The 27,459-nt window shown below is 44.4% G+C and overlaps 1 protein-coding gene across 4 annotated transcripts in view; it reads left to right on the forward strand.

The window, feature by feature from the left end:
* CREB3L2 (cAMP responsive element binding protein 3 like 2) overlaps nt 1–27,459 on the forward strand; it is a 205,512-nt gene that overhangs the window by 169,101 nt on the left and 8,952 nt on the right. For all 4 annotated transcript variants that reach the window (XM_019750571.3, XM_019750558.3, XM_019750577.3 and 1 more), the window contains 7 exons: nt 5,758–5,933; nt 7,353–7,440; nt 11,828–12,012; nt 14,068–14,214; nt 15,226–15,284; nt 16,591–16,659; nt 27,259–27,358. In XM_019750571.3, coding sequence (XP_019606130.1) covers nt 5,758–5,933; nt 7,353–7,440; nt 11,828–12,012; nt 14,068–14,214; nt 15,226–15,284; nt 16,591–16,659; nt 27,259–27,358 — 824 coding nt within the window. The remainder of the gene's footprint in view (nt 1–5,757; nt 5,934–7,352; nt 7,441–11,827; nt 12,013–14,067; nt 14,215–15,225; nt 15,285–16,590; nt 16,660–27,258; nt 27,359–27,459) is intronic.

A 27,459-nucleotide genomic window follows, 5' to 3' on the forward strand; every position in this document is an offset into this window, starting at 1 on the left:
ATGATTCCCAGGTCTGCCATGTACCAGCTGCGTAACTTGGGGTGAGTTATTTGATCTCTTCGTTTCCTCGTCTATAACATGGGGTAATAGTAATGCAAGCCTTAGACAGTTATTCTTAGGATTAAATTAGTTACTGTATGTAAAGCACTCAGAACAGTATTTAGCACATAGTAAACACCCCTAGGTAAATGTTCTCAATTTTGCTGTTAGTGGTACCTCTTCCTGTCATCCACGACTGAAGGTAATTTTAGGGTGAAGTCATCCAGGGAGGGGACCACCGGTAGACAGCCCTCTAACTTCCATTTGCACATATAGTGGGCTATCGGTTAATATGATTCTGACACATTCATCTGAAGTCTTCCCCTCTCCTAGCCTCCAGGACCGAGTCTTACCATTTTTCCTTGAAGAGATTTTTACATGAAAAACCAGTCACAATTTGCCAACTTGTTTGGAAAATTTCAAGGGGCAAATACAATCATCAAATGCTGAGGGCGTTAGATGAACCATACTTATGTAATCTACAGAAATTGCTTTTCACTTTAGACATCTCATATAAATAGCAAATGGTTATATATGTGGATATATCATACAAGTGATACTCATCCTGTGTGATTTCTCTTTTTAAGACTATATCCACATACATTATATGTATATAGACGTATGTATATGTGTGCATTTGTATACGTTTATATACACATATATGTACCGTATACATGTATATAGTATAACATATTTATAAAGAGGCCCTGTACTCTTAGTTTAGAGTTTAATCATTTTCCCCGCTTTCCAGGAATCAGTATCTATTCATTGCGGTGACTTGGGCAGTATATATGGAAATGATGGCGGACCTGCATTTTGGTGTTGCCTCCACGTTGGCTTTGATTTCACGCCTTTTTGCCTCTCTGTCCACTCCGCTGCCTTGGTAACCTTGGCGTGTAGCCCCATTGCTCCTAGCTGCTCCACTTTGTCCTTGGATGTGAAGGACTTGCTCGTCACCACAAGACAGTAGCCTGTTTTTATTTTCTTGCTGACAGCTAAGTGGTGATGCTGAGGGAACGTGCCAGTTGAGTTTGACCTTTGACAGGAAGCGGTTTGAATAACATCAGATGATATGGCAGTGCTTCTCCTTACTCCCCACAACATGCACTACTGACCTTATTGGGTGATGTTTTCCTTCTGCAATGAAGCTTAAAAGGCGTGTAGGAAAATGCATTCATTTTTACTCAGTATCTGAGCTTCGATCTTTAGAAATTAGAGGGTATAGAGTGTGTCCTGACACTTGGCTTTTGTATTATAGTTTAGCCAATAAGTCAAACATCTAAGGATAATTCCAGTCGTAAGCCATGGTGACCCTCCTGATCTTTTTGCCAGTAAAATATACGAAAATAAGGTCGTGTGGAAAAATTATAATACATATTCTGTTCATTCCCTTTCATTCTATCCTTTGTTAATCCCCTACCTCATAGATTACGTTTGTCATTTTGTTTTTCCTGATTTGATATTTATTTCCACTCAGGGACAGAGTACAGGCCAACACCCAGCAGTTCAGAATGAAAACTCTTTTCTCTAATTTCAACAGCCACTGAAATGTTGTTCTCACCAAGCTTCTTACCGGCTGACTTTCTTCTCTTAAGTTATTTATTTTTTGAAGTAACTGGTAGGTTTCATCAGTCAGCCCTCCAATTATGTATTGATATGGTTCACGATTGATGTTTTAGAGGAATTATTATAGAAACGAAGTATAGCTATTTTGTTGTAGTAGGTTCTAATGTAATGATTTAATTTCTTTTTTTAAATTTTATTTTATTGGTTTCAGGTGTACAGAACATTAGACTTATATATACATTCAACTATATTGTATCAGCCAGTCATGTTACCACATAATAAAAAAAATAAAACTCATTAGCTTTAACAACAATAATTTATTATTGTAGCTCATGGGTCTGTGTTTTGACTGGAGGTTGGCTGATTGTAGTTGGGGGTGGGCAGCTGAGTGATTTTATTGGTTTTAGCTGGATTCACTTATGTGTGCAAAGTCAGCTGAGAGTTGGCTAATCTTAGCCAGGCTCATTTGGGGGTGTTGTATGTGTCTGTCATCCTTCTCCTTATCAATAGATTGTTCTGACATATCCTTCTCATGTGATGGCAAAAGTACAAGTGTGTACGTCCAGTCGTGCAAGTGCATTTCAAGAGTCTGCTTGTGTTAGGAAGCTAACATTCCATTGGTCTAAGCAAGTCAGTCCCCGAGTGGGGTTAACCCACAGTAGGAAGATGCAACCAGTTACACGGCAAAGACATGGAGGCAGTAATGTAACTTATGACATATATTAAGGTACTCATTGACTCTTGTTGAGTCAAAGGATGCCGAGAGGACGCCTTGAGCCCTGGGTCTTCTCTCTAATATTACCATAAAGTCATACAAGAAGAAGCAGGACATGTCCACGTGTGGACATCCAGGGATATAGTCCCAGGATAGGCAATGTCGAGAAAGTATAAAATTTAAAGGAAAAAAAAAAAATCACACACTTTCTGAACTAGTCTCCAGAGATATTTTTATTCTTTTGGTATATTTCCTGTCAGTCTTTTTTCCCCATTGCCGTGTTTCCCCGAAAATAAGACCTAGCTGAACAATCAGCTCTAATGTGTCTTTTGGAGCAAAAATTAATGTAAGACCCAGTATTATATTATATTATGTTATATTATATAAGACTGCATCTTATATTATAGTAAAATAAGACCGGGTCTTATATTAATTTTTCCTCCAAAAGACACATTAGAGCTGATTGTCTGGCTAGGTCTTATTTTTGGGGAAACACGGTAGTTGCTTCATTAATAGTATACAAATTAAATACAGGTTTTTTTCTTCATATTCTATCATAAAGCTTTGCCTTGTTATTAAGAAGGCTTGATACATGTAGTATTACTAGATACATAGATATTCCATTGTGTGGGTGCACCATAATTCATTAACCTTGCCCTTGCTCCTTAATGTTTGGTTATTTTCAGTGTTTTGTGATTATAAATAAACGGAAGCAAGCATATTTGTGTACAAATCTTTCCCCACACGTTTAGTTGTTTTCTTCATGGAAAGAATTCTGGTCAGGAATTCAGAGATCTGGGCCCTGCCACTCATTTGCTGTGTGATGGAGACAAGTCAGTTTCCTCATCTATACAATGACATATTTGAGCTTAAACTTGTAACTCAAAAAGTATCTTTCAAACTAGAGGACTAAATTGCTGTATTGGAGTGGAAGCATGAAGGCAATACCAGCTGCTCGTCCTCAGAAAAGTGCAGGGGAGGAAAAGCAGGCAGTTTCTTGGGCTTCTCACTTGGAAGAGTTCAGTTGTCTTTGAGACAGGAAGTTTTGTTTCATAGTCCAAGTATCATTGCCGTTGAGTCTCCAGCTCTGATACAGTAATGGGTGTGTGTGTGTGTGTGTGTGTGTGTACATATACATATACACATATAATTTCTTTTAAAATAGGGGTATAGGACACTGAGCATGAAGAATATAAACTGTCTTGACTTATTTTATGAGTGTGTGTGCTTTGAGAATCACTTAGCTAGATTGGAAGAGGCGATTTCATTACCTGCCTTCATTTTGCCTTATAACTTTGTATTTGCTTTTGGTGTTTATTTTTGCCTTTTCTTTTGTTTGCCCTGTGACTTAAGTTTCATCACAGTAATCATAACTTCACAGTGGGGGATCCGGCCTTATCTCACAATTTCCTGGTCATTGCATGCAACCTTTTTCTCAGGCATGTCCCCACCCCCTGGACTGTTCATTGTATTATATACTGACGCTATATTTCATTGTCCTATCTGTCTTCCAGCCTCTGCCAGGGTTAAATATTGCTCAGTGTGGACAGGCTGTAAGTGTTGACTTGACAAAGCAGAGGCATCCACATGTCATTTTTGAGTGGAGAACGTGTGATCTCTGCTCTCTGTCTGTCTCTCCAACCCTCCTCCCCCAAATCTGTCCTCAGTGTGTCTTCTTTGCAGGTGACAGTCCCCAAGCTCCTTTTGGGGAAGGCGTCACAGTCTTCTTTTGGCTTCTTATCGAGCTGCCTTCTCCAAGCTGAGCTGAGGCGCCCATCTGGCCAGCAGAAGTCTGTGTCAAGTACAGTGTGGTATCCCTCCTCTGGCTGCCATCAAAAGGCCCTTTGTTTTCTGCTCCTCCCCCTCGGCCAGGATGTGGCACACACCCCGCAAAAGATGGAAATTCCCCCATCACACCACTGCACTCAGCGGCTCTATAGAACCAGCTCTGAAAGCAAATCATCGTGAACCAACAGAAGTCTTGTCCATCTTTATTTTACTTCAGGAAATAAATTGGGACTGGGGTGATGAAGTCAATTATAGATTGGATTTAGGGGAAGATCATTTTCCTTTGTGAAGCTGAATCTAACTTTTTCCTGTGTTGGAAGGAAGTTATTTATGAAATACTGTTTTAATAACTGTGAACTTTAGTTCTTAGCTTCTGTGCCCGCTCTCCCCTACCCTTAGCAGTAATGAATGATTTCCATGTACCTTTCCATGGCAAAGCTTGAGCCCCATTCTCGACTTTCTTGACTGTGAAATCATTTCATAATGTGAATGACTTTTGCCTCCGTTATAGTAATGGTTCACTGAGCATGTGGGTTGTGTGTTTACGTGTCTTCATAAAACAAGGGAGCATATCTTTGCTCGATTGTCACCTCATTTTAGTAAAACTGGGATTAGGTACAGAATGCTGACTTTTGGGGCTCTCTGGCTTGTTTTTTCTTGTTCTGCACCTGTTTGCAATCTCTGTCTTTTCCTTTCCTGCCCCCTCCCTCCTTTTCCAGGGCTGTGCAGAGGTACTAGCTCTGAAGTGTCTCGGTAAGAGGCACATGGTACAGGCTCCTAGATGAATGTGCATTAAAGGAGAGAGATGCCTCTGTCTGTTCTGTCTTGTTGCTTTCTTGCTATTCCCCAGACCTCGTGATAACCACGAAAGCCGGTGGCAAGCCAAGTCCCAAACTTGCTGAGATCCAGCCCTTTTCTCTAGATGAGTATGTGGTCCATTTCAGCAGGTGTCCACCCACTCCGAAGTTTCCCAGGGGCCTAAGTAACATTCTGACAAGCCTACGTCCGGTGTAAGGCATAAGTGGGGTCCTAGGAAAACAGACGAGGACAAAAGACAGGGAGTGAGAAGAAAGAAAAACGAAAATGAATCACTGTCCGTTGGGAGAGGGCTGGAGATACCTCCTAACTATTGTCTTTGGTCCTCTCTCCTGAGACCATTGTTGCCAACCATATGCTTTGTTCTTTCTTATTTTTCAGTGTATTTATTTATTTATTTATTTATTTATCTACCTACCTATTTATTTATTTTTGAATAGATAACGCATGAACTTGGTTTGAAAACCAAAAAGTATGAAACATGACACACTGAAATTCCCTCTCCTCTCCTATTCCCCAACCACCCAGCCTCCTTCCTGCCTGTGCAGGAAGCCAAGTTTCTCTCTTTGATATGTATCCTTCCAGAGTTTCTTTAGGCAAACTTACACTCCAGTGAATACAAGTACAGATTCTTACTTTGCCATTCATTTCTTTATCCATGTATCTCCTCTCTCACATCCTCATTTTATTTCCTTTCAGTCTATTCTCAATAATTCTTTGTTGGAGTTTTTTTTTTTTTTTTTTTTTTTAAGGAGAAAGATCAGTCGTCCTTTGTTTTGCGTATGCCTGATGCCCTGAACACGTTCACATGCGTGCTTGTCGTTTTCCCACAGATGAAGCAGAAAGTGAGAAATGGTACCTGTCGACGGACTTTGCTTCAACAACCATCAAGACGGAGCCGATTACGGATGAGCCAGCCCCGGGACTTGTTCCCTCTGTCACTCTGACCATCACAGCCATCTCCACCCCTTTTGAAAAGGAGGAACCTCCTCTGGAAATGAACACTGGGGTACACTCAATTTTCTCCCATGTAAACCGATTGGATCAAAAGATATAGATCTTCATTCTCCAATAAGGCATTTCATCTTTTTGGAGCTAGGGGCTGTGTATGTGTGAGGATAACTATGTGTGTGTGTGTATGTGTATACGTGTGCCTCCATCAAGGATATGTTGATGGGGTGGTGTCAGCATTAATTATATCACCTCCTTTCAAGGCATTGTCCAAAAAAATTGGTAGCAAGTCTGATTTCTTTTTTTTCTCTAATTGCTAATGCAAAAAAAGAAAAACAAAACATAGATGGGTATCCATGGTGAAGAATTGTTTTTCCATAGGATTGATTTTTAAGCCAGTGGAAAGGGAGTGGTGAAGATGACCACGTAATCCACGGCTTTCAGTGCCGTGGCTTCCGGGACTGCCAGTTCCTGTGTAATATTTTACTTTCCTAGTGCTGTGCTGACTTTTCTGACCCAATTTCAGGGACTTCCCTTGGTCAATGCTGACAACAAGTAGAATTTTGTCTACTCTCTGGGTATTTCCAGTGTCTGCTGATGGACCAGAATCATATTGTGCATTTCCTCACAGATGTTGGAGCAGGTCCTCACTTCCCTTAAGTTAAACCTTCCAGTGATAAACAGTGACTCCACTGACACGCTTTCAGTCAGATCTCCTCTGAGCAAGATGTGGCTGTCTACCTGTTCAGGACAAAGCAGCACAGAAGCAGTAGAGCCACCCCCCGTTTCGCGGCTCCCTCATTCTTAGCTCTTTACGTTCCGTCTTCGAGAAGATGAGGGATTAGACAGAGAGTGTCTGCCACTGCCCTCTAGAACTCCTGGCTCAGTAACTACTCGAGTCTCTTCATTGGACTGTCTTTCTAGAGTATGTGGTTGTCTCCTTGCTCCACAGATTTTAGTTCAGCTGATTTTTAAGTATCAAATAGGAAGGTCAGGGTCACGGCCTTGCACCCTGGGTATGGACCAGATGCCTTTTCTCCTTTCCCTACTGAGTAGTTGATGCTTTGAGGGCATCAGCCATCAGGAAGCCTGGGCAGAATGGATGAGGTGCGCTTCATGCGGTGTCCGCTACGGGACAGGCTGGTGCAGGCCTGTGGCCCTTTCATAGCATGCCAGACTATTCTATGATGAAAACTGCCTTTCTATTACCATAAAGACCACAGAAAGGAGCGCTCATAAGTGAGCCCGGGGTTTTTAATTTTAGAATTTTGAGAGTTCCATCAGCTGTAATGCCAGGGTTGGAGACAAGAGGGAGGTGAAGAACTAAACCCCCTCCCTGTCAAAGAAGCAGCCTCAGCCGGGTCCGGAGAAGCAGGGCGGCCCTGAGAGGAATGCACAGGTGACAAATAGCTCCCCTGGGTGTTTTGTCTGGGTTGTTACTGACTTTTAAAAACGGTGTTTGAATTTCTTCCTTTAGGTTGATTCCTCGTGCCAGACAATTATTCCTAAGATTAAGCTGGAGCCTCATGAAGTGGATCAGTTTCTAAACTTCTCTCCTAAAGAAGGTCTGTCTCCTCTCCCTGCGTCCCTTTGGGTTACCATGTATCTGGAGAGAAAGGGAATCTGGGAGAAGGTGCTGGGGTTAGTTGGTCCCACAGGTAGCTTGCTTGCTTCATGAAATAGCTCTGTTCTTAAAAACCTTGGTTGTACATACAAATTTCAAAAGTTAAACTTTATTTTCCCATATATGTACAGGCTTAATTTCCAGCTAAATCTTTCACCCTCCCTTTACTCCTAGCCAGGGTGATTTTTGAAAACCTTTATAGACTGGTACAACTTAGGTGCTGACGAGTAAGAGAACTGCCATCCTCATGCCACCCTGGTGGGAAGCTGTGACTATAGCCCAGCTCCCTGCACTGGAGTGCAGCTCAGTAGAGGCCAATAAGCAGACTTCCCCAGAGGCACTAGCTGTTTAAGTAAAGTGAATTCACAATTTATCTGTCTCGGCGATTCAGTGGGTTTTTTAAGTTATTAAATGTATTGGGGTGACATTGGTTAGTAAAATTACGTAGGTTTCAAGTGTACATTTCTATAATACATCATCTATATATTGCGTGGTGTGTTCACCACCCGAGTCAGATTCAGTGTTTTTGAAGGTTGGTTTTTGGATAGCAGCAGTTGCAAGGAGCCTCGTAACTATCTGTAATGTCCATGTGTCTCGTGGGCTTCTTGTCATCCATTTAGAACTCAGTAATGTCATACTTGAAATTGTCATCCTTCCACTTTTGTCTCCTCAGTGTTAGTGTCTTTCTGACCTGTCCTTCTTGTTCTCATAGGAAGCCCAGAGTTAGGAATCCTGAATGCAGTGCCTTGGTCTCATGGGGTCAGTGAAGGTCTCTCCACCTTGTTTATTTAGGGCCTCCTCATCTTAATTCTGTGCCTTCAGCCTTTCTGCAAGGATACACAAAGATAGTTTATTAGTGGGGTCAGCCAATCAGAAGTTCGTATGTGCATTTGCCACAGAAAAGGTATGTGTGCTGTAGTGTGTACTTCATCTATGTATAAGCAGTTCTCATGGAAACATGGTTGACCTTCATTCCACTAGAAACTAACTCAGGATTTGATTGTGACCATTTAATCGGGGTTGGCATTTGCCTTTATTATCAGTAAAAAAAAAAGGATTAAATTTAAAACAATAATACTGACTAGAATCCATATTGAGACAATATTTCTTTGCAGTGAGTGATATACATTCATGCCTTTGAGCTTTATGTACTGCTGTAAAGTAATTGCTTTCATTTTTACGACACCAATTATTACTATCAAGTCCACGTTGCTTTTTAAATTTATGTGGCAATATGCTTCAGAATGTGTCGTAACTGTACCTGTGACTCCCACAGTGGCTTCAGACTCTGGGGTCACTGGAGGAGAAGTGTCTCAAGAGTAAACAGCAGTCCTTCCTCGTTATCCTAGACAAACAGAGATCAGGAAACTCAATATCCTTGAATGCCTCAGAGCTTCTAGGCAGAGGAGCTTGTTGTCCCAGCCCTTTCGGTAACCGAAGATCGGCATTTCACATGATATTTAGAAATCTGATACCGAGGCACCTGTGGCCAGGTCAGTAACTCTTCATAGGTAGGAAAGAGGAGGTTCAAGTTTGTCTCGCTTTTCCTTTTTCTTTCTTTCTTTTTTTTTTTTTTTTAATGGGGCACCCTTTGCTTGGAAAGGAGAAAAGTATTAGAATAATTTGGGCCGTGCCAAGTGAAAGGGGCAAGTAAGCTCGAAGTATTTTTGGCTTCTTCTCCAGGTAACAGCACAGCGTGGCAGACAGAGGGAGACCCTAATGGGTTAGTCTGCTCCTAGTTTTTTTAATTTTAATTTTAATTTTTTTTTTTACCATTGGTGAAAGATAAACTGACGCATAATTTACATTTTGAGTTTATCTGAGCAAAAATTGATTGGAATTGGGCAGTACCCAACTGGAAGTTGTTCAGGAGCGCTTACCGATGGGAGGCCCGGGAGAGACTTAGAGAGAAGAGATGGAAGCCAAGTAAGGAAATCATGGCTGGCTTTAGCTTAAAGCCTGCTTGGCATTTGTGATTGATGGCCCTTAGCGTTTTGATTTCATAACCTCGAGGCATTCACAGGCTTAGGTTTTGGTTTGCTTTACGTAGGCTGCCAGGGCATTAGAGCCTCCTCAGTCTAATGGCCTCTGTGTTGAATTTATTTAGCACCATAAAGTGCCATAGGTATTCATGTCTTTGGGAAAACCTTTGCTGACCCTCTCAGGACTCCTTCTCTGTAGGTGAGCACACATTTAAGATGTGTACCTACCCTCCTTAGATGTCTGGAGCCGTTGGCAGGGGTGTTGGCAATAGAGATATATTAGATTGTTCTAGAATGTTCTGGAGCTCTGAGAGTGCCTATAGTCACTAAAAGACACTGGGAGCTCTTTTTAGCAAGATTTTGGCAGAGAAAAATCGAAGCATCTAGCGAAAAGCAGCATGTTACAAAAAGAAAGAGAAGGGTTCGAGTGAGAGAAAGAGAATTAAGAGAGAGAGAAAGAAAAAGACGTCTGTGCTGTGAGTGGGGGGTGGGACTGTGTCAGAAAGGGGTGGCCGAGTGGGACCATCACCTGTTACCTCAGATATTCGGGTGTTTCAGTAGGAGGGAGAGCTACCTGGTTGCTGCTTGTCACCTCCCAAGGCAGCTCTGGGTGGGGTCATTTTTCTCAGGTGAGTAGTTGTGCTTCAGGAAGACCCTTCCCATCAGTACAGTGCTGGGCAGTCTGTAGTTGAAGAAGAGGAGAAGGCCGAGGTCTCTCCATGGCCCTGTAACGTAAGAAACATCCAAATCTGTAGAGAATTTTTATGACTTTACTTGAGTCAAACTGGAGACAATTGCCAGGCAACAAAATCTCAACAGATTAAGAAAATGCTCCGGAGAAGGGCAGTTTTGCAGCTTATTTTATACATGAGAATCAAAGGAGGAGACGAAAGGAGGGTTGCATGAAATCCATTGGCGGTAGGTTAAGGAGGTGGGAGGAAGCATAGCAGGGCAATCTCCAGGGTTGGATAAGAGGCCAAATGGAGAAACATGCTTCCTTTACATTGGCGGGTGCAGGATAGTTAATAGCACAGAGAGATGCTATGGGGGCAACGAGATAACAGTGAGGGGTTCTGTGGTCTTGTGCTCTGGTGCTGGTGGTTGTGCCTTTGAGGAAAAGGAACTTACTGTGACATGTCAAAGGTACGTGACCTTAGATGCATGAGAACAGTGGACAGGGCTCACTTAGGGGAAAGACTGACCTTTGCTGAGGAAGCTGTGGGCCTGGGATGTGACTACCCGCTGCAACCTGCCCAGTTAGGAATTTGTGATCAGACCCTCCTGGGTGGTTACATCCAGTCACTGGGCTTGTCAGGCCTGCCGTGTGGCTCCCCCCACCTCCCCCAGTTCCCCAAGCCTGTCAGGGTTGCATAGCCACTTCTCCGTTCACAGTCCCTACCAGCTCCCTGGCCAAACAAGCTGAGGTGTGGGTGAGATACCCAGGAGCTGTGCCTAGTTCAGAGCCACTGTACTAAGGATGGTGTTGCGGGGGGGGCGGGGAATGAAAGGCCTACCAAGGTTATGTCCCTTGGCTTAGTAACAGCAGCTGGCTCTCCAAGTGTGTTAGCACAGTGGGAAGACCCACCCCCACCATTCAGCAAAAGGAGTGAGACCCCTGAGCTCTTTTGTCAGGTTGAACTCAGAGTGGATTCTCCCTTCAGGAGCCCATCCCTGCTGCCCTGGAGATGCCTGATTGATACTGATTGAGGCTCACGGGCCCTGCAGAGTGTGTCTGCCTCCCTGAGGACTGGCGAGGGACACTGGGGGACTTCCCAGGAGAAAGCCCCCCCCCCATTTATTTTCCATTGCCTAGTTATCTATCTTCACATGGGTTTAGCACTTTCTGAATGAAGAATGCCTGGCATCTCGCCTACAGGCCCTACCATGCACATTCCTCCAGAAACAAATGAGCTTTTCTCAAACCCTTGTGGGCTCCCTGGTTTTGCTTTTTTTTTTTTTAAAGATCATAATATATTCACATAGTTTACAAGTTCAACTATAGCAACGGCACACCATGAATAGTGAAAAGTGATGCCAGCACTTTCCCTGTCTACCTTAATTTCCCCCGCCATAATTTTTTGTAATTTCTTGTATATTTTTCCAGTGTTTCTTTGTGCAGATACAAGCAAATACAACTCTGCATTCCCTTTCTCTCCTTTTTCATAGGAAAGGAAGGCTCCTGTACACACTGTTCTGTACTTTGATTTTCCCTCCCCCCTCTTAACAGTGCATCTGGGAGATCTTTCCATCTCAGTTCACGGAGATTTCTCCTTCATTTGTCCAGTCGTCTCCCAAGTCTCTCCTTTGTTGCTGTCTGATGCATGAAATCTGCTTTCTTTTCCTCAGCCTCCGTGGACCACCTGCACCTACCGCCCACCCCTCCCAGCAGCCACAGCAGTGACTCGGAGGGCAGCCTGAGCCCCAACCCGCGTCTGCACCCCTTCGGCCTGCCTCAGACCCACAGCCCAGCCAGAGCCGTGGTGCGGGCCCCCTCCACCCTTTCCAGCTCTCCCCTTCTCACGGCGCCCCATGTAAGTCTTCACCAGCGTCTCTGGACGTGAACCCTTTCCCTTCTGTTACTTGGAGCTTTACCCAGAGTGGGTATTATTCAGGGCCACTTGATTTTTATTCTTGTAAGGAAGTCTTAGGTTTAAAACAGGGTGATAACGCTCTTAACATTTTAAAGCACTTCCTGTGATCTCACCGTGTGAACACAATTCTTTTCCTATCTCAGTGCACACTTCCGGTTTTATTCACAAGTTTATTTTACATAACTATAAGCATGAGGAGTAAAAACGTGTTCTTTTTCTCCTCAAAATTATAGCACAAATATTTACCACCAATTTAGGGGAGTCTCACAACCTACAGTAGGAAATAACTTAATATTTATTTATTGGAAATAATTTTTAAATAAGCAATCTTGGATGAATTTGAAAATCTCTGCAATTAAACACTTTGATGTCTAACACTTAAAAATACAGTTTAGCCCTTTTTTTGTTGGTGGTACAACTCTTAACCCTGTGACAGGTTAGAAGTCACGTGCCATCCATCGTTCATCCCTGACATATATAAGGGCACCATTTTCCAAATAAAAAATAGAGCTAGATAATTAACTTCTTATTATTCTGAGGAATTAATTGATTTCTATGAAATCTTAAAAGGTATAAATTATAATCAACTAACTGAACTTATAATGTCATGTAGAGAAAGTGTGAATGAAACGAGATATAAAAACTCTGTAAGATCCATCTGTCAACATAACTTTGAAGCTGAATTCGGTCAGTCCCAGAAAGTTCTAGCTCTGTGACCACATTCTTCGATATTGCCATTACTGAGGATAAGGGAATTAACTCTTCCCACTCTGTCTTTACCTTGTCAACTCTTAACTTGACGCTTCAATTACTAGAATGGCTGTCATCCTATATATCTGGTCTCCTCCCACAGTTTATTCATTCTACCCAGTCATGGAGGAAATCGTTCCAAGGTCACCCCCTTCTCAAGAGCTGTGTTGTGTTTCTCTATTACCCGTTGGTGTCAAGCCCTATACTCTGTATTAGGTGCCTCCATCCTCTGCAGTTTCAAGAACTCGTTACCCACTCTAGGCTGAATAGTATTAGGTTGGTGGAAAAGTAATTGCGGTTTTAAAGGTTAAAAATGATATCTTCACTTTTCAACATACTGTGTTTTGCTTAAAACGCCGTCTTCTCTCATGTAAACCATCTCCTTTCTTTCAGGAGGCCCAATTCAAGTCTTATCTTCTGTCCTAAGCCTTCCCTTACCATACAAACTCAGACAAGTGTTCTTTTTCTTCAAATTTTTAGTGCACCTTGAGTTGACATTACAGTTTACTGTTTAATTGCTTTTATCCTTTCATGTGTATCAATTCAGTCTCAGCCTCGATCATAAGCTATGTGAAAGATGGAGTTTTGAACCCTCCATGGCGTCTAGCATGGAGCAAATATGCAATCGGTCCTCAGTTTGTTTGACTGATTAGAAATACGTTATGGGTTACATGCGATGAGCGACAGTTCTCGTCTTCATTGATGGTCAATCTGGGACTGTACGGAAGCCAGAAACTGCCATGGAAAGTGCCTGCAGCTGTAGCCCTGGGAGCCCTGTCCCGTTAGCAGGAGGTGGAGGACAAGAAGTGACCCCTAGTGCCTAGAGAGCATCTTGCAAAACTGCATTTGCAGGAGAACAACAAAGCTCTTTCCCACAAGCAGAGAGCCACGTGAATCCTTCCTCACCCCAAGGCCGGAAATCTCTAGGGATGTGGGAAATGCATTCTGTATGTTTACTTTTGATGCTTTAGCTAGTACGGTACTTTCTGGGAAATAACGGGTGGAGGTTTCTTTACCTTCCCCTTGAATTATAATCCTTGAGTTATAACACTCACATGAGAGTGTCTTCTCCATCTTTACTTCTACTTCTGAGCACCTGTTTCTCACCAAAAGAAGTTGGGGCATCCTTTTCTCTCAGCTGTTTGCAGGATATTATAACAGGTATCTTCTCACCCCCTCAGGAGGTGTGGCTTCCTTGTGCCAGCTGTTCTTCTCTGACCCTTTTCTGCTCCTTGGTCTGCACAGAAACTGCAGGGGTCAGGCCCACTGGTCCTGACAGAAGAGGAGAAGCGGACCCTGATCGCCGAGGGCTATCCCATCCCCACCAAATTGCCCTTAACAAAATCAGAGGAGAAGGCCCTGAAGAAAATCCGGAGGAAAATTAAGAATAAGGTGAGTCCTTCAAATCTAGATACTTCTGCGAGCAGAGATGGTGAGCAGAATCCAGCCTATATGCCCTCCTTCTCTTCCCATTGGCCAGCACTAGCCCGTCCCATGATGGGGACTGAAGCTCAGCCCTTGGCCAGGAGCAAAGCACTGTCACCACGTGCCCTGTCTTCCTCCCGCCCCGCCACCCATCTTCTGGGTCAAGGGCCTCCCAATTTGGGTGTGTACATTCCTTGGTGCCCAAGATGATTCATTCACGGGTGGGAAGAAAATATTACAACTCCCATTTAAATTATTATTTTAAAAAGTCTCAGCCTTTTAAATTTCTGTTTTATGATGCACACCAGATTTCCCTTTAATAGGCCTAGTATATAATTTATAAATAAAAAAATTATAAGTACATCCTAGGTGCTTGCTTAATTTTTTTTTTCTTGATTAGAGTTTTTTTTATTAAAAAAAATAAATTCTGCAGACCATTGTTCTATGTGCCTGGGTCTAGCAGTCTCCTGGTCGTAGGCTCCCAGAGTGCGTGCGGATCAGGGGTGGTGAGGCCCAGGGGCATGGCTAAGGCGTGGGCAGAGCAGGAGGCAGGAGGCAGAGAGAGGAAGAAAGAAAGAGCTTCTCCATCCACGTGCAGAACCACCAGCAAATTCATATATGACGAAGCCCTGCTGTCTTAGTTTATAGAGTAGAGTTGAGCCTACTGCGGTCCACGGGGTTGAAATCATTTCTCTAAGACCATACTGATGGTTTGTGACCCACTTGTTCTGTTCTGACCCCTGGCCCGCTGTCCTTCCCACTGGGGCCTAGTTTGATGGGAAGTAGATGAGAGCATAGGCCGGTGGAAACCAGGGAGGTGACAAGTAGATGAGCCAGCAGGTTACACATGAGGAGTGGCCAAAAGTGAGCAGGGCTTTCACGATTTCCGTGCTCATGGCCTGCGCGCTTCCATTTACACATAACTGGCTTACTGATGTGAACTGGAACGTAATCCTTTCTTCTCCCCTTGTATCTCAGATTTCTGCCCAGGAAAGTAGGAGAAAGAAGAAAGAATACATGGACAGCTTGGAGAAAAAGTAAGTCTCTTGCCAAACTGGTTGTGTGTATTGGGCAATATACAGCGAGAAATGGGAGTGTGCAAAAGCCTCTGCTTTCCATGAGAAGCAGTTCACGTGCTGGGTCTGGCTACCAGCAAAGCCCATTGGTTTATCAGCTGTGTTTTGCCTGCCACCTAGTGGTTTTTAGAGGGTAAGCTTATAAGGATGGCAAGAAGTAAAAAGTCCATTCAATCTTAGGCATTTGCACCACACCATTTTCAACCAAAGGCCCTTGAGTCCTTGAAGGCTTCCTTTCAAACAAGTACAAAAATGAACATTCATGCCCGTTCCTGGAAGTCCTCAGGGGAGAGGCCCTGTTTCAGCTGAAAGGAGCATTGCTGGTTAATCAGTTCCCATCAGCCACACTCCCTCGCACCCTAGAGAAAGCAAAGGGGGAATGAAATTGAATCAGGCTGGCATTCGTCATTTTCTGTGCACTGTAATTCATACTACAGGCTAGTGTTCCCCAAAACAATTGAAGGCAACTTTTCGCTCTTCTGAAAAGCCTGAAATATAAGGAGGGCTGTTGGAAAAATATGAAGTAAATACAATATTGCCCCGGCCCTAGAAAATAGTTCTCCAGCTGACAAACTAATATCATTTTTAGATGGGAATGAGGCCATAGGTCCAGAAATGAATCTTCCTGTGTATCAGGGAAGAGTGGCTGGTTCTTGAAATGCCTACTGAAAGTTAGTGCTTCTACCTCCTGATTTAGGGATTGGTAAATTAGTACTAAATAGTTCCATTCTGTTCCATCATTTTCTATAGGCATCCAGGGTCAAGATGTTTCTATGAAACTCTCTTTATGGCCTCTTTGGGGCATGCATGCTCCAGCGTCTGGATTCCATGTGTTGAGGTCCTAGGTTCTTGTTGTCCCCTCTTGCCCCACCCTATCCCCCGTGGCTTTCTTAGTCCTTCTGGCCAAGTGTACAGCCGGCAGCCCCCAGCCCCTAGCCCCCTGTAGTATAGAGAAGTGTGGTGGGCATTGCGAGTGGTAGGGAAGAGGTGAGAGAAAACAAGGTTAGAACACCTGCAAAATTTATAGTTTGGGCCTTGCCTAGTCATTTTCCATTATTGAGGCACTTGTTACTCAACTCTTTCTTTATTCTTCTGCCTCCTCACCCTTCTTCCTGACTCAGGTTGGGCCAAGCTTTCCCCTCACCTCCCTGGAGCAGCTGATTCCTTGTCTTCTCTCTTTGATCCCCACCTACCTCTCCCTGAGCTCCTGGCTTAGTGTTCGCTTGACTGAAAAAAACCAATTGTCTTCTTTCTCTCCACTCTGTAGGGTGGAGTCTTGTTCGACTGAGAACTTGGAGCTTCGGAAGAAGGTCGAGGTTCTGGAGAACACTAATAGGTTAGTGTTGCCAGAGCGAGGAGCTGACCAAACCGCCTGATGGAAGGTGGGGAAAGAGGGGGGCAGATCCAGGACCAGAGCTGGGAGGAAAGTGGAGGAGATCACACGGAAAGTGTAGTTGTGCCGGGATGCTCAGGACGGCTGTCCTCCACCCACCTGTTCCTGCCACACGCACACACACGGTACACACACGTGCACACCCACATACACACATGTGCACACACCCATGCACAGGCATGTTGTTTACTTTTCCGAAATACGTGGGGTTGATCAAGAGGCTGATTCGGACAAGGGCTGTGACATGGGGGCTTCAGGAAGAGGCTTGGAGGAAAATAAAGTCAATAATCTTGATTCTCCTGAAAAGGACATCAAACTTTAGAGGTGGGCAGGGAGGCACTGGCCACATCACTGCATTGTCACCCAATTTTAGTACGAAATGGTGTTTATTAGTAGGAAAAAAAAAAAGAGAAAATCAAGGGTTTTTTTAATTACGGGTTTTAAAAATGAATTAATTAACTGATTAATTAATTACATTTCAAACCCATTTTGAAATATAACTAAAGGACAGAGTGAGTTAATGTGTTCCTCTAGTACTTCCTGTGCCAGGCAGTGTTTTCAGCACTTGACAGATATTAACTCACTTAACCTTCCAACAGCCGCGTGAGGTGGTCTTATAACCATCCCTACGATATCGAGAAGGTAACTGAGACTCAGAAAGGTTGGGTGATTTGCCCAAGGTCACACAGTAGAGCTGCACTGAATGCAGGCGTTCTGACTCTGGAGCCTGCATAGAGGAGCACTGACCACATTGAGCCTTCCCCCTGGGTCCTATGCAAGAGAAAAGGGTTAAGGTCTAGGGTTAAGAGACCGGCAGTTGGGGAGTTTCAACCAGAATGTGTGTGTTTGTGTGTGTACATGGTGCATACCCTATGCTTTGAAAGTAAAGTATTTGTTAGGGGATCCTGATGCCCTTAGTTATAGATCTGACGATTCTAGCCGAGGAAAATGGACTTTTAGGCAAGAAAAATGTTGATTAATCATTTTAAGGCTTAGCAGTAATGCCTGCTAACAATTCTGCACACGCTAAAGGATCAGGTTAAATCTTATTTGCATGTCATTTGATAATAACATTAAATTTGGCTCCCATTTCGTAAGTCTTCATGGTTTGTAGCTCAAACAGCAAACTGATCTAGTTGTAAGTTAAAACTCCCATCAGTGGGACTATTGGAGGTTGTGACCCCACTGAATTTCCCTCTGCATTTCTGGGAACGTGTGCTCGGATAGCCGGCCAAGCAGAGTCGCCTCAAGTGCTCCGTAGACAGACTGCAGATGTAAGTAAACACCACCATCTCCATGTGGCATCACCTTGATGCCCTGAGGCAAAGGAGACCTTTGCAGCCCCACTTTAGGGTTCTGGTTTCACGGTCGCATTTGGCCATTAGTCTCCTGAGGCTTCATGCCTTCTTATCTTCGCTTTCACTCCTGCCAGAGTGGTTCTCTGGCTCCTGACCGCGTGACAGAGTCTGTATCCATCTATTTAGCATCCGAAGCAGATAGGAGTTCCCACTCCCATCCTAGCATTTTCTGCTGTGGAAGCCTGGTGTTCATGAGTGGGGTCAAGTCCAGCCCATGACTTGGCGAAAGGGGAAGAGGAATCTATCCAAGATAACCGTGGAGTTTGGTCCAGGTTGGGTCATGTCTTGGGGTTTTAGGTGCCATGTCGTCCTGTAGCCACACAGGGGCAGCAGAGGCTCAGCACAGGCTGTGCGGGGAGCAGTGGGTGCTCGCAGTGAAGGGCCTTTCCTCCCCTCCACACCCAACGAACTATCATAGTTTTTAAACTTAAAACAAAAACGAAAACAAAAAACCAACACATGGCATTGTAGACAAAATTAGAAAATTCAGTTAAATTTTTTTAAAAAGTTGCCATGTTTTTACCCAGAGATATGTCTACATTTTGGAATGTTTTATACGTATGTATGTTATACATACCCTTTTGTTAAGAAAATTTTCCATTTAACTAAATACTCTGGCCATATTTTCATGTCAATAAATACATTTCCACAGAATCCTTATTTCTCTCAGAGTTTGGTAAAGAGCTGCCATGTTTCCCCAAAAATGAGACCGGGTCTTATATTAAGTTTTGCTCCAAAAGACGCATGAGGGCTTATCAGGGGACGTCATCCTGGAAAATCACGCTAGGGCTTATCTTCCGGTTAGGTCTTATTGTCGGGGAAACACGGTATCCTCTGAGGAACTTTGACAGAAGGCACATCTGATACCATGTGACAACAGTCCGTGTTCTTCCAAATGTTTTTATCTTGTTAAATAATGGCCACAGTTATGTTGATATGATATGAATTATTATACAATGTGCGGTATGGGAACATATGGCGTATTTGAGTTTGGGGTCAGCATATCTCATGAGACCTGAGAGTCAGGGGTGATGTTCCTTATGTCGTCTTTACTGACTTACCTCAGTCAATTCACCGCCTACGATCTCCACTGATGAAAAAACGTGTCTCATGACACTGGTCTCTGCTGTGTCCCCCACTGTCAGGAGCCTCTGCTGTGAGTCCTCCCAGGGACCCTGTGTGTGTTCTCCTCCCACTTCTTCCCCCTCTTCAAAACTTACCTCTCCTCGTAGACAAACCTTTCATGGTGTAATGGCCTACAGTTGATTCCTCTGTGATCTTCCCACAGATAATCTTTTCATGGAGCTCCTAGGGTTATAATTTCTAAGTCGAGCAGCTTTTAATGCGTTCTGGCTCAAGAGGTCAAGAAATGAAAGCAGAGCTGCTGTTGCCTCAGGGAAGGCGGGCCTGCGTTCCTCCTCCCGGCTTCTTCCCCTTCTCCTCCCACTCCCCCACTAGCTAAAGTGACTGTGACGTAAACCTTGGTCGTCTCCCGCCCTAAACCAGTCTCGATGAGTTGGTGTTTTGGGCGTGTGGTAAGGGGAGACTTCTGGACTCTTTCCTCATGTCTCATCGTGGAAGGGACCCAGTGTTTGAACTAAGTACAGGGCTGGGCCTCATGAACACACACCTGTGTTTGTGTTGCTGCTCGTGCTTCCTGTATCCTTGTTCTTTGGAGGTAGCCGGGCAGAGGTCAAAGTGACTGCTACGCGTGAACAGGACCCTGGGTCACCAGAAGTGGGTGGGACACCTTGGGTGCCATGATGTGTCGGGAAAGGCGAGTGGGTATTTCAGCCTTGATGAAATTAAAGAAAAATGATCCCTCTTCACATTGTGCTATATCTATGCTGAACCCCACAAGGGCCTTTTCCATCCCGAGGAAAACGAGGACTCAGATCCGAGTCAATCCTGCCTCTTTCGGTTTGGACTGCTTTCAGCAGCAGCCACCTGGCATAGTCTAAGTTTCTAGGTGAAAAGACCCTTTGATCTGAGCTCAGAAAACTGGAAGAGGGTGGAGACAGGAGAGGCGAGGAAGACGTCCTCTGAACCCTTCTGCAGCCTTACGGGAGCCTCTGGAGCAGAGCAGTGTGACGGCACCTTCACACTTCCTTTGCTAAAGGGATCCACTAATTGCGTGATGTGTGAGATGCGAGAAAGATGGTTTCCCAGGGGGCCCTCCTTCCTGCGCTCAATCAGGAAATACATTTTCACTTACAAAGTGTAGGCGAGGGCCCGTGGCTGCTGAGGAACCTCCTGGTTTCCTTGCTTACCACTCACCTCTCAGCTGCAGGCTTTGGGCCCTGCAGGGCTCTCATTCCTGAGACACCCCGTTGGTCCCCCTTTATATCTGTTTCTTCTGCACACGTAAGTGACACGCATTCACTGCCCCACCCAGCAGTGTTAGATAGTTGGGACTCAGTGTGCTCCATTCATTTTTTTATTTTGCGGTGAGGACCCCTCGAGCCCTGATTTGTAGAATTGCAGGAGCCTAGACTTGAAGTGCAATTTAGAGATAATCTTATTTAACTTCTAATAACTGGGAAACTGAGGCCCAGTAACCTTAAGGCTCATCCAAACATTTAGAGGCAGAATGGGGACTAGAACTCAGCTGCTTACTTTTTAAAGCGGTCCTTACCTTGGGTTCACATCTGCCCCTTTGAGGACCACTGCCTTCCCCCAGCACCGAGCCAGCTTTAGACCTGAACGAGACGGCCTTGCTTTCCACCCCATGTTTTAGGGGACCCTGCTCTGGCTCTCCTCCAGCCACACCCCTCCCCATGGGATGGGCAGCAGGATCAAGGGGATGGTCGAGCCAGAGCTCTCACCCTTCCTCTTCAGATGTAGCCTTGCATCCCAGACACTGGAATTCTACCCAAAGGGTCTTAGTCCATGAACAACCCTCATAACCTAATAAAATATCATAAACAAAGGAATACTTATTGAAAGGTGAGGAGTTTAGTGGGACACGATTGTCTTTTGTATGTGTCACACTTGAGTGTTTAAAAGTCTTTGAGATAGTTCACGAGTCACCTGAGATATTGTCATGTCATGTATGGAACTCCTAGTTATTAACCTTGTATCCCACCTCCTCCCCACCCTCCAGCCTAGGACGTCAGCTTTTGGACACCCTCCTCCTAACCCTCAGATTTTCTTAGACACTCATTCTAGAAGACCGGGGTGGGGTGGGGTGGGAAGGGATTCAGATGGGATTTTGCTTCAGAAGGACATGGAGGCTTAGCTCTTCCCTCATGAAGCGACCTGATAGTCACTTATTTTTATTTACTTATTTTTTTGCATGTCTGCACTAGATAGGTGACACTTAGACTTTTTTGGTTGTAATCATTTTACATTTTCTGTAGTGACCCAGACATACCACATGGACGTATACAGCATATACATAACTCACAGGGAACTTTCACAAATGAATGTTTTTTTTTACTATGTGTGACGCCCTCAGATATTGTGTGTTCTATTTGATTCTGTTTCATTAAAAAATATACCAGTCACAACCCAGTAGTCACAACCCTCTAATGGTTCATGATTTGGAATTTGGAAAATAGTACTCTGCATACTTCCGTAAGGATGTGGAAAAAGCTTCCTCGTCTTACCCGGAGAGGAGTTTATATACACACACATACGTGCACACACACACCATAGCCTGGCAAGTTTTATTTCTAAGATGTGTTACAAGATTCATCAGGAAATGTGTCTATAGAGAGGACGTGGTCTGAAGCTCCCAGCACAGCAAGTAACTGGCCACCACCAGTTTCTTCTTTTTCCGAGTTCTGGTTTCTGACTCCAGTGGGAAATTAGGTACTTGCGTTTTCAACGTATAACATGTAATAACTGTATGACTGTTCTGTGTGTGTGTGTGTGTCTCGTAAATGAAGGCAACAGAAGAAGACAAAATTAAACCAAAGACAAAACATGGGTGTGTTGATGCATTTCCCAGTTATTATAAGATTGTGTCTCACACTCTCGGCTACTTTGGAATGTTTTGCCCAATTGCCTTTGATACGCCTCCCAAGATGCAGGATGATGCTTTATTTTGGGCAAGGCTGGCAGCTTCTTCCGACTGCTCTTTTGCAAGGAACTGCATGAGGACAGCCACGAAGTTTATTTTTACATCTCACCACAGGACAGAATCCACATTTTCAGTTGAGTGTTGGACACTCCGATTTAACAAGTTGTGAAAAATCTCTTGGCCCAGATAAACATTTGTAAGAGTCCTCCTTTCTCTAAATTAAGACCTTGCTCCTGGAAGCCCAAGAATTCATTAAGCCATAATTAGCCACAATCACTAATGATGTAGAATACTGTGATATATTGAGCTTTGAATGCACTTTTGGGTCTGTCTTATGGTTGGCTTTTTATAGCTTTGGTTTTAAAATAGTTCTTTCATTTCATCTGGGTGGCTGCCTTTTCTCCAGCCAGCCTTCTATGCAAGCAGGGTAACAGCTGTCATCCATGCTGTCATTGCTGCTATGGCATCTGTCCCAGTGGCATCAGAGAGAGGACCACATCATCTGAGACCAACATATCGGTTATGAGGTCCCAGGCTTACCCATGAAGAGGCCTGGCCTCATCTGTCACCAGTGGAAAGAGATAATAAGCACTCTTCAAAGGAATATTTGCTTCAGCACACCCAGGGTACCACACAAGGGGATTCTCTCATTATTCTGTTAGCTGATGAGATCAAGGGAATTCCCTTTGATCAGCTGCCTAAACTGAGGACATAGTAGTAACTTGATAAAAGGCATAGAGCCGTAGCACCAAGATTCAAACTCAGGTTTCTCTGCCCTGGGAGACTATGTCTCACTGTTCCAGTGACCGTGGACCTGCTTAGCAATGCGAAAGCCATCTCATCAGCTCTTTTGTGTCTGACAGGGGATGTGCCTTCTCGTTCACATCTCCCTAAACAAAGCCCAGGCGTGACTTCCTGACACCAGAAGTAGGGCAAAGAGCACCCCTGATTTCTTTTATCTGTCACTTGCTCTTATCTTGGTGTATCTGGAGATGGGCCACAAAAGGTTCCTGTGTCTTGGTTCAGTTTTTCTTCTGTTTTGTTTTTTTTTTGCATCGTTATCACTGAAACTTTGTTAGTATGTGTCTGACTGCCATCGGACTGGGTTTTATTATGGCGCTTCCATCTGTTGATGGTAACCTTTTCGTATCTAATGATGGGCATATTGCTTTGTTTGGCTGTTGTTGATATATTAATGTCACTGGATTTAAGAACTATCTCCTTGACTAATAAGTATTTTGGATAGTAATTTTATTAGGTTATCGATTAGGGCACCATGTTGTATTGTGTTGGAAGGCTCACAAGCTATGGAATCAGGTTTTGGTTTGCATCTTAGGTCTTCAATTTCCTAGTTATACATCTTTGAGGCAATTAGCATGTCAGGGTATGAAGTTCCTAGAACTCAATCAGTGCGCACTCAATCCCTGTCATTGTTCTTCCTTTATGATAAAAATGAGTGTTTCTGTTGAATGAATGTATATGAATTTCCTAAACTTTATTGGACCATAGATATATATCTAGAATTTTGGGATGGGTGAGCCAACCCGCTTTCTTCAGGTGAGGTCACTCCCCATTGCGGACTGACGAAAGCCTTCAATATCATCATTTCCACCGTCAGTTCCGTCCGCCTTCACTAATCAGAGAAAGAGAAGCCGCAGCGAACAGCATGTGACCCATCACTGTTGCTTTCCACCAAAATTTCAAACTCAGAAATCTATTTTAAACTCTATGTTTGCTCATCTTAAAGAGTTGGATTATAAACTGTGAGAAATCAGGGACCACTAAACAACCATTTTCATTTGCCGTGGATTCAGGATATAATTATCTTTGAGTTTGGAGAGGATGTGCTGATGAATGCCAAGCAAAGTGCCACGCAACCAGTGAACACGAGCCTTCTCCGCGTGCCAAGCCAGATGGAAATGATCCTTCTTTCACACTTATAGCACTTGGCACCTGTAGCTGGGGGTGCCCACTTGAGCCTAAGGCATCCTACCATTGGGGTCTGGGTTTACCTGGCCTGTTGGAGGTCTGCTTCTAGGAGGCACCGGGGGGCTTCTGGGAGGTTCTTCATTCCAGGGGAGGGCCCTCCAGGCCTACCATTCTTTACCAGAAATTAGAAGGGAAGTGTGAGTCCGAGCATTGTATAGACTTGGTTTTCTCAGTGGTTCATGCTATCAAGACTGGGCAAGAACAGGGAATGGACAGAAAGAGGGTGTATGGGAAGGTTGTGGGTAAAGAGGGACTGTTGGTAAAAATGGAAATGGTGGTTTCACCTTCAAAACACCTGAAGACTTTGGAGCAAAAGGAAATGGCCTTGGTAACATCTGGGCAGCCGCTGTCTAAGGGAAGTGTGGATGGGGAACGTGCCCCGCCGGAGCACAGCTGACCTTCAGCACCTCAGCTGCTAGGGCAGGCAGCAGGAACGCCCAGGAGGAGCTGAGGTGCTCCGTAAAAGTGGCAGCCATCACTCACCAATGTGGCTTTTCAGCAGGCAAGCCAGGAAACACACAGGGAGGCCCCTTTCCATCGTTTAGCTGGCAACAAAGGCCTTATTACCTGGTGCCACAGGAGGTAGCCAGAATACAGCAGAAAAGAGTTTGTGCCACATAGCCAAAACTCAGGTCTTACCTGTGGGCTCACCTGTGTGTCTGCCCCAGGACTTCTAGAAAACAGCAGGGAGAACGGAGCGGGGGCTTTGGGGCTGGCATTACAGATGGTGGTCAATAAAATGTGTGCTCTTGGCAGCCCCATCTCAGCTCTGTGGGCTTGAGTGCTCACCCGGGAAGTGGGCGGTACGGTCGGTCACTTAGCTCTCAGTTTTGAAAAGGCGGCCGTTAGTGAGTAAGAATGGAGTGCCTTTGGGAGGTGCTGGGAGAAGAGAGAACAAGTGTGATGAGGAGAAAAAAAAACCTTGCTGCATCTTATGATCATTTAGTTGCAATGTTTTTCTTTTTTCCCAGCCTTATTGAGGTACAGTTGACAAATAAAATTATAAGATATTTAAAGTGTACAATGTGGTGAGTCGATATACATTGTGAACGTAATTCCCACATTGAGTTCTTTAACACATGCAGCATCTCACGTACTTACCATTTTTATTGCTAATATTTTGGTGAGAACATTTAAGCTTTACTCTCTTAGGAAATGTCAGTTATACAATACAGTGTTATCAGCTAGAGTCACCATGTTTTGCATCAGAGCCTCAGTACTTGCTCATCTTGTAACTGAAAGCTTGTACCATTTTACCAACCTCTCCTATTTCCTCCAACCCCCTACCCCTGACAACCACTTTTCACTTTTCAACTTTCTATGAGTTTAATTTTTTTTTTTTTTTTTAGATTCCACATATAAGTGATAGCATATGGTAATCTTTCTCTGTGACTTACTTCACTTAGCATAATGTCTTCAAGGTCCAGCCATGTTGTTGCAAATGGCAGGATTTCTTCCAGTAGAATTTAAAGGGATCATGCAATCAGTATTTCTAAGCGTTGAGTCATGCACAGAACTCCTTTAAAGACTGTGTCGCTTGAATATACATGCACACGAACTAGGTCTAAACTACCTGGGATCATACTTCTAGATAACCATATAAAACAAAAATTGTACAACTAAGTACTATTATAAAAAGACCTCCATATTAATAGGATTTAAATTAACGATGTTAGTTAATGGGATGAATGATTTTGTTTTGCTTAAGTTAAAATCACCACCCACGGTAAAAATGAGGTGTAGATGGGACCACACAGGGATTTGGGGTTCAGAAAGCTTCCATGGTATGTGCCGGAGGCGGCTTCCATTCTGCCCCCACTCTTACCCAGTTAACTGCTCAAAGCGATGTCACTCTATGGCTGACCTGTCCTTAATTGGCTTAATCCCAGGAGAATTCTTCACTGGCACTTGCCTGGGAGATGCTGCAACCCCTGGGACAAGCTGCTTTTCCTTGTAACACTTGAGAAAGTCTATTCAGGCAATAGACGGTGGTGAGAGGCAAGTTACCTAGGAGAGTCCAGAATTCTGCACACGAGTGATTGGCTGATGTTTTCCAAGGGGCTTGTTGGCTTTCTGATGTTACGTCACAGCATGAATTTTTCTGAAAGGTTTTGAGACTCAAGGAGAAGCATGTGCACGGAAAGTCCACTGTGCATCGTGCATTGGGCTTGGAGAGAAGGGATGAGGGGAGGGGGAGTTTCAGCTCTACTCTGCTCTCTCAGAATACATCCCAGGGCTGCTAATTCAGGTGTTGTGAGGTCCTTTTCTATGGCTCGCAGGATTTGCAATGATTTTCACCATCTGTTCTTTCTGTGACCTGATGGCACACAGAGCAGACTATCCTGTTGTCGTCCCAAACCCTTCCCTTTTAAGGGTGTGCACAGTTGTCTGGATTCAGGGCTAGAACAGCTCTTTTTGACTCTTGCTCTCTGTCTCTTCCTGAAGGAAGACCAGAGTCTGTACCAGAGGATGGTTTCCGAAGTCCTGCCTCTGAGCCTGTGTCCAGCTGATCAGCCTTCTCTGCTCGTTTATGTTTTGGCTTCGTTTCTGGAGGTGGAGGTGCTATGAGCCTTCAGGGACCACGGGCTTGAGGTGCCCACAGCTGTTTGCTTCCCTGCCCTTCTTGTTCCTCTTTCTGTCTCTGTCTTGAAGCCTGCTGTCTGAGAGACTGCAGCTCAGCAATAGCGTTGTCATTTCCAATCACGGCCACCACCTCTGGCGACTCCTTTACTGTTCTCTGCAGGGCAGTTTCCTCTTCTCTTTGCTTTTCTTCTTTCTTGCGTCTTCATCAATGTTTTTCTTCTGTTGGGTAAATGAATTCTCCTTGTATTACCGTCACCAGCAGTCAGAATGGTCTTTTTGCTTTTTTTTTTTTGCCAATGGCTGACATGAGTCTTGACAAGTCAGGGATAATTTGGGGGTATTCACCTGTTATTCAGAACAGCACAAGAACTGGACAAGCTGTGAAGCTGGCCGTTTCTGAGCCCCAGAAAGCTCTGCAGCATGGGCGCTGCAAGGCACGGGTGTCCCCATCTTCTTCCTAAGGGAACTTTCCCTCGGATCTCTGTTCAAATTCAGGCACATGTCCTGGAGCTCAGGACCAGACATCACCCACAAGCATGGTCTCATCTCTCAGATGCCCTTCATGGTTTCCATTCCTTACGTTTGCAGAACTCTCCTCCAGCAACTGCAGAAGCTTCAGACTTTGGTGATGGGCAAGGTTTCTCGCACCTGCAAGTTGGCCGGCACACAGACCGGCACCTGCCTCATGGTGAGTTTCCTGAAGGGACAGCTCCAGAACTGCCCCAACCCACTCCCCAATCTCCGGTCTCCCCCGACTTGCCACGTCCAAGTGCTGTGAGGTTAGAGGAG

The sequence above is a fragment of the Rhinolophus sinicus genome, chromosome 8, assembly GCF_057876585.1.
Source record: "Rhinolophus sinicus isolate RSI-liver-muscle chromosome 8, RSI-T2T, whole genome shotgun sequence".
NCBI lineage: Eukaryota > Metazoa > Chordata > Mammalia > Chiroptera > Rhinolophidae > Rhinolophus > Rhinolophus sinicus.